The sequence below is a fragment of the Mirounga leonina genome, unplaced genomic scaffold (genome assembly GCF_011800145.1).
Source record: "Mirounga leonina isolate KUSES-001 unplaced genomic scaffold, KU_Mleo_1.0 Mir_197, whole genome shotgun sequence".
NCBI classification, from domain to species: Eukaryota; Metazoa; Chordata; class Mammalia; order Carnivora; family Phocidae; genus Mirounga; species Mirounga leonina.
This window is the reverse complement of record NW_023270494.1, coordinates 2,349,762-2,356,933: the sequence shown is the minus strand read 5'-3', so window position 1 is coordinate 2,356,933 and position 7,172 is coordinate 2,349,762. Positions and strand designations below refer to the sequence as shown.

General features: G+C 60.9%; 1 protein-coding gene across 3 annotated transcripts; it reads right to left on the bottom strand.

The window, feature by feature from the left end:
• Nucleotides 1–58: 58 nt before the first annotated feature.
• Nucleotides 59–7,131, bottom strand: SGSH (N-sulfoglucosamine sulfohydrolase). 3 transcript variants are annotated; one of them, XM_035025845.1, is made up of 8 exons: nt 7,026–7,131; nt 5,972–6,132; nt 4,467–4,572; nt 4,076–4,226; nt 3,607–3,763; nt 3,157–3,238; nt 2,255–2,458; nt 59–1,514 (listed from the first exon to the last, which is right to left on the bottom strand). In XM_035025845.1, exons 1-8 carry the CDS (start codon nt 7,120–7,122, stop codon nt 955–957), a joined length of 1,518 nt encoding a protein of 505 aa, XP_034881736.1. In that variant the 5' UTR covers nt 7,123–7,131; the 3' UTR covers nt 59–954. The 3 variants fall into 3 exon arrangements, with proteins under 3 accessions (XP_034881736.1, XP_034881737.1, XP_034881735.1); XM_035025846.1 differs by having other exon boundaries at nt 4,467–5,558; nt 5,646–6,241; nt 7,026–7,107; XM_035025844.1 differs by having other exon boundaries at nt 5,972–7,101.
• Nucleotides 7,132–7,172: the final 41 nt, after the last annotated feature.

Genomic DNA, 7,172 nt, shown 5'->3' with positions numbered 1-7,172 from the left:
GTGCCTCAGGAAGTTGCTCTAGAATTCAGGCCGGCGTGCTCATAAACAAGCCAGAAAATGACCTTCTGCATGTTTTACTAAAACAAAAGGCTTTTACAGTGTCCTGGACTGTGGCTCTTCCTCCACGCCCCCAGGATGGCGTTGGTGGGGGAGGGCAGGGGAGAGCAGGAGCCCACCACTCAAGGGAAAAAGCCCCCGCGTTCTGGGCTTTCCAGGGAGACCTTCCGCTTTCCCGGCAGGTGGGCACCGGGCAGGTGTGGAGCATCTGCGAGCAACATCCGTGCCACAGCCCTGGAGTCCAACCGGACAGAACTAACCCAAGCCAGAGGACGGGCTCTTCCCCCCCGGACATTCAAAAAGGACGAGCTTGCCTCTACAGACCACAGGATGAAGCTCGGCACGTGGGGAGCCTGCCATGAATCAGCGGCCTAGTGGAAACCCAGCCAGGGTCAGGAACTTGACCGTGGGGCAGAGCAAAACAAGCCCCAGGCGTGTTCACAGATTTTTTCAAGACCAGAGGTGGATAAAAGGCAGACACCGTGTCCCTACATAGAGTGTAGTCTGAACCCTCCTGCCACCCATGTGGTACCTGGAAGTGGGAACATCTGGGGCCTCCAAAGAATGAAGAGGATCTCAAGCCCCAGGTCCCAGCCCCTTCTCTCTACAGGACCCCAACCTGACCCAGGACATGAGACTTCCTTGCCCAGACCATCCTCACCTGTCATGGACTGGGGGGCCCACCCTGTTCCAGGATCCCCTGGAATGTCTATGCTTATAGGGCTCAGACACAAGGACAGCAGTGTCCCCTACCACAGAGGGGTGAAGGACCGGGACACACGCCCTGCTCTCCCCTCCAGGCGGTGGCAGAATGACAGCAGCATCGGGGAGAGCCCTCATCAGATGGGCCGCGTGGGGACCCAGTCTGGGGAGGCCATGCACGTGCCCCAGGGACGCTCACAGCTCATTGTGGAGTGGCCGGCACTGGGGGGAGAGCCTCTCCTCCAGGACGCCATCGGGAGCACATACCCAGGGGTCATGGGTCTCCCACTGCCACTTGGCCAGCTCGGTCTGCAGCAGTTCAAGAACCTGCGCATAGTGGGGGTCGGCAGCCAGGTTCCGGGTCTCGTGGGGGTCCTGGCTCCTGTCATACAGCTCCCAACGCTCCCGGTAGTAGTAACGGTGGAGATCCTTATACCAGCCAGTGGGGCGGCCGGCCACAGTGCGGTTCAGGAGGTCCTGGAAGGTGGGCGACACGTAGAAGTCCTGGTCGATGGGAAAGGGCATCTTGAAATTGAGGTTGTGCACGAGGTGGAAGGCCTGGTGGTACACGGAGCGCATGGGGTAGGCCATGGTGACCTCGTGGTGACTCTGGCTGCCAAAGACGGTGCTCCAGAGGGGCTCTGCCTCCAGCACTGGCAGGAGGGACCGGCCTGTGAGCCGGACGGTCTTTGAGCCGAAGATGGCATAGCTCGGGTAAGGGATGGAGAACCAGTCCAAGATGGTGGGCGTGAGATCTGGAAAGGAGATGGTGTCTCAGCAGGGCAGCCCTCCAGCCACCAAGCCACTCTGGAACGCTGGTGGGCCACCTCGCACACCGGGTCACCAACAGGGAGGCGCCGTTGTGGGCCCCCCACATGTCGAGGTTGTCTCGGCCCTCTAGCATACGATGCCTTTAATGGTTTAACAAGAGGCCCCAACTTGGTGATATTCAGGATCCTACCAGAATCCTTCGGATCAGTAAGGAAGCTCCCACGGAGGGGGCGCAGCTATCCCTGCCTTATGCTGTGGCCGCAGTGCTCCCCGACTTGTGCTTTGGGGCCAAAGGGACATGTGGGCCCCAAGCTGCATGGGCCCTGCTGCCCTGAACCCTCAAAACAGGGGCTCCCCGGGGCCTGCAGCATGAGTATCACCTGGGAGCTTGTCACGAATGCTACCTCTCAGGCCGACGCTCTGGGGGTGGGGCCTGCCGGGTGGGCGTTAACAAGCGCTCCAGCCGAGGCCAGCGCCCACCAGCGGGCCAGTGGGGAGGGCAGCAGTCTCAAAGACCGCGAGACCCAGGCTCGAATCCTGGGACCTTGGGCAGCTTACTTCTCTGATCCTCACTGCTGCCTCTGTAGAAGGGTGTGGCCGTCCCTTCCTTGCCCAGGTGGTGTGGGCACCACGTAAGGCAGCGGGCACAGAGCACTGCCTGGGCCTGGTGGTGCTGCTCGTTTCAGCTTCCCCGCCCCTGCCCGTGTGAGCCGCAGGGCCGTACCTAAGAGGCTCACGTAGGCCTCGCTGACCTGGCCCCAGCGTTTCATGTGCTCTGGGGACGACACCAACAAGGGTTCGGCCGTGCCCGGCCAATACAGGTTGGTCCTGCCGCTGGGGAAGGGGATCCCGTTGTCGGATGTGAAGATCACCAGGGTGTCATTCAGGGCACCTGCTCCGCGCAGCTCCTGGAGCACGAGTCCGACCCCTGGGGGTGCAGAGGGGACAACAGAGCTCAGCCACGGCCGGGGGTGCAAGGGCGGGAACGCGCGTGCACTCACACATTTCTTCATTGGGCTGCTGGACCCTGCACCCCTGCCGTCCCTCCCTCCCTCCCACCCAGCACCCCGTCCAGCAGTAGGCCAGGGATGTCGGCCATCCCTCAGCACGTCCACGTCGCCCCGTGCAGCTGCCACCTACAGACGCTGGTTTTTGTTTTGTTTTCCAGAATCCCATGCCTGTCCCGCGGGGATAACTGGGCAGTATGGGCGGTGGCTGGAAGACAGGACTCCCTCTACGCCTGTCCCCTCCCCAGGTCACCACCGGTAATAGCAGTTCTCCCGTTTGGAGAAGGGCTCTTTGCGAATGCAATCGTCAAGGATCTCAAGGAGATTGTCCCGAAGTGCCCAGGTGGACCCTAAATCCCATGACAAGTGTCCTTATAGAAGAGATACTGAGAAGACACCCAACAGGCTGTGTGAGGACAGGGGCAGAGAGGTGAGGGATGCAGCCAGGAGCCAAGGAACGCCTGGGGCCACCAGACGCTGGAAGAGGCAGGAAGACTGTCCTGTCCCCTAGGGCCTGCAGGGGGGACACGGCCCCGCCAACACCGTGACTTTGGAGCTCTGGTCTGGGATGGGGGCCCACGCTGGGGCATACCCCACGGTCCAGGCTCCTTGAACCCACCTTGGTCCATGCGGCTGATGGTGGTGTACTGAGCAGCCAGGTCTGCTCGGGCTGTGGGAGTGTCAGGGATGAAGTAAGGCACCTAGAGGGGCATGCGGATACAAAGTCAGGGCTAGAACACACGGGCAGACAAGCCGGGGGAAGGGGTGGCCAGTCCTTGAATTGGGGTAGGAGATGGAGGAGTCGGCCTTCCTTCCAGGGCCTGAGATCACCCTCCACCAGTGAACGGTTGAGCCCAGAACGTCCCTGCTTCTGGACACGTCACTCCACATCTTGACGCCTCTCTTTGCCGGCCCCGTGGACGGGAACCCAGATCCATTGAGTCATAGAGTCTCCTCTTAAACATGGTGAAGTCACACACCCGGGGCCAGGGCAGCCAAGTCCTCCGATTTATGAGGTGGTGGAGGAAGGGTAAGCAAGCATCTTGGAAACATGGCGAGGGGCTCCTACCAGCACGTCCTGTGGGTCATAGGTCTGCGGGGTCCAGTCTGGGATCCGCCCCATGCCGCTCTCCCCATTGCCAAACTTCTCACAGAAGGTCCCGTACTGGGGCTGGGAGTGCCCACAGCGGTGGGGGTCATGGAAGGCAACGTAGAGGAAGAAGGGCCTGCCCAGGGAGGGAGGGGCTTAAGTCCTGAGGTCAGCCGGTGGACACGCCACCTGGCTTTCTACTCTGGGGAGCCCCTTTCTTTAGGAGGGAACACCCCTCAGCGTCGCTCACTCCTCTAGAACCAAAGTCTCCCTGGGATCCTCCGTCTCAGGTTCCCTGTGTCTCCTCTCCTTTTAACTTGAGTTTCTGGAACCCCCCCCGCCACCTGGGGCCTCCAAGAATCCCCACTAAAGACTCTGGGATGTGCATCACGGGTTAACTGGCCAGAGGTCTGGCCGTGTGAGGGAGGGGACAGGGGCCTCCTCACACCTGTCATCCCGAGTCTGCAGGAACTTCCGGACCAGCAGCTTAATTCTGGTGATGTTCCGCCCCACCTGGAGGACGGAGCCATTCTCCTCCGTGTACGCAAATTCAAACGGGTACACCGTCTCGGGCCCCACATGCTTCTTCCCAATGATGCCTGGAGGTGGGGACATGGGCCTGCCAGAGTCCCGGAGCTATCCCACTGTCCTCCTTTCCCTTCCCCTCCCCCACACCCCATGGCCCTGGCGTAGCCTCTATGAGATCAGCCCAGGCCCTTGTTCTCATGGACCCAGGGCCCAGGGAGAAGGCCCCGGACCTTGGGTGCTCAGAGCACGTGACATGGGCGAAGGGTGGCTCAGGACGAGGCCTCACCCCACCAGGGCATGAAGCCGCTCACCTGTGCGAATGCCAGCTTGGCCAAGCAGCCTTGGCAGGCTCCGCACCTCATCGAAGGAGTTGAAGTGGTGGACGTCCTGGTGCAGGCCGTACATCCCATTCTGATGCTGTGGCAGAGACGCCTGTGAGGCGGGATCCCCCCTGCCTGCTCCCACTCTCCTGATGGCTCCTCAACCCGGCCCTTCCTGGGCCCCCCTGGAGACCCCGGCGGCCAGCATCCTGGGAGAGTCTCACCGCCTCTCCCGGGCCCCACCCCGTTCATGGGACATCAGCAGGAAACACGACAGACTGGGAAAACGTACCCGTAATTAGGGGTGGTTTTTATTTTCCTCTCGTCTACCTGTACTTCCCAACTTTTTTGTCATGAGCACGTACCATGGTGGGAAAAAGGGCAGCAAACCTCTATTAACTGGATCTTTTATAGTGCAAAAAAAAAAAATAGTTGACACGTCACAGAGTCAGACTACAAAAAGACGTAAGGTGCGATGGGGCAGCCCTGTCCTCACTCCTGCAGCCCACGGCTGCCCAAGGAGCCTTCCGGGGGAGTAGGGGGGGCACAGGCCACAGCTTCCTTTTCCATGTGCGCCTCGGTCTCTCGGATGGGGACGCATAGGGCACAGTGGCTCACCATCAGAGGATGTCACGAGGCAACAGGTCCAAAGTAAGTACCTGCATCCCCACGTTCATAGCAACACTACTCATCACAATCACGGGTAGAGAGCAACCTAAGTGTCCACGGACAGATGGACGGGTAAACAAAACAGGCCATACCCATAGGACGGGATGCTCATCAGCCCTTTCAGCCACGAGAAGGAAGGCTGTTCTGTGCTACAGTGTGTGGGGACCTGGGGGGCACTCTGCTCAGTGCAATAAGGCAGTCACAAAAGGACACACATTTGGACTCCCCTAGAGTAACCAAGTTCAGAGAGACAGAGAGGCGATGAGCAGTTGCCAGGGGCCAGGGGAGAGGAGCGGGGAGCAGTGTTAACGGGCGCAGCGCTTCCGTTTGGGAAGATGAAGAAGTTCTAGAGGTGGACGGATGTACACATGGCTGCACAACTGTGAATGGACCTGATGCCACTGAGCTGCACATCTGTGAACGATTAAAAGGGTAAGTTCTACGCCGTGCGTATCCCAGCAGAGCAAACACGGAGGAAGTGCTTCACAGGGCACCTCTTACCTGCACTCACGCTCCTGGACGATATCGTAACACAAGTTAACGCTGAGCAAGTGCGTGTCAGACACCTTCCCACGTGCTTTACGTATAAACCACGAGCTTGGCCAACCCCATAATGATTCCATGAACGAGGTATCATCATGACCCCATTTCACAGGTAAGAAGATCGAGGTGCACAAAGAGCGCTTTGCTCACAGTCACACAGAGCAGTGGAGCCAGGGCTCATGGTGGGCAGGTGGTGGGGAAGAGAAGGTGAGCACATCCCAGGAGAGGTCAGGGAGGGGCTCTCCCTGTCCCGTGCCCTGCTCCTGCACCCCTGCGGCCCTCACCTGGGGCAGGCCAGTGAGCAGACTGGCCCGGCTGGGAGAGCAGCTGCTGACGGAAGTGAAGGCATTGCGGAAGATCAGGCTGCGGCGGGCCAAGGCGTCCAGGTGAGGGGTGCTCACGGCACTGTTGTTGTAGGTACCACTCTCAAAGCCTCCATCGTCCGCTGAGGAAGGCAGCGACACTGAGGCCGTGGTGGCCTGGGCCGGTGAGGTCCACGCCAGTGGGATACCCAGGTGGGCATGACATCTGGGCGGCCTGACACCTGCCTGGGACTGACACCCAGAGGGCATGATACTCAGGTGGCCCCGTTAGCAAGTGGGCACGATGGGGCAGTCCTGAGCTTGGCAGACGCTGCATGAGGATGAGGTTTCTGCACCCGAGTCCCCAGCAAGGAGATGCTGATGGGAGCCCTTAGGGGAGACCTGTTTTATGCTACAATCAGCTGCAAGGCCTGGCTGGAGACCACAAAGTTAATCAGAGAGAGTGCGTCTGGCACAGCGCCAGACCTCAAAAGAGGAAAGAACAGGGCTGTCTTATGACAGCTGGAGCCCTGGTCACCAAGTCTCCTGAACAGCCGGGCTCTAGAGGAACTTGTGATTTCTGGAAAGGGCTGGGGTTACGGGAGTGGGCGGGGTGGGCTGTGCTTTTCTGCCAGAAGGAGATCTGAGCCGCAGGGCTCCCGGGTTTGAAAACGCAAGGGCAAACTTACAGGGTTACACCGCTGGGGAGGAGAGGAGAGCGGGGCGTCCCGGGCACGCAGCCACGTCTCTGGGGACTTGGGCATCAGCCCCTCTTCCAGCATCCCCTCTAGGGACTGTACAACACTGCGTTCTGCAAAACCGCCCAGCTTCTGAGCTGGGCGCCCTGGCTGATGTGGGCACGGGTAGGGGTGGGGGTCAGAGCCGGGGGCAGGACTGGGGTGCTGAAGGCTGGCCGACCCGCGGTGGGTGAGGCCGCCCCTGCCTCCCTCTCCAAGAAGCCGACCACGAAGGGTCTGGGGCAGCGGGGAGCGCAGACGCGAAGGGCTGCAGGGCTCGCTGGCTGGGGCGCACTCACCGAGGATCAGCAGCACGTTCCGGGGGCGCGCCCGGTGCAAGCGGCAGAGGACCAGGGCCAGCAGCAGCCCCCAGCAGGTCGGCCCTCGGCGGCGCATGGCGGCGGCTCGGCCCCGCCCCGCCCCGCCCGCGGTCACGCGCTCGCTGG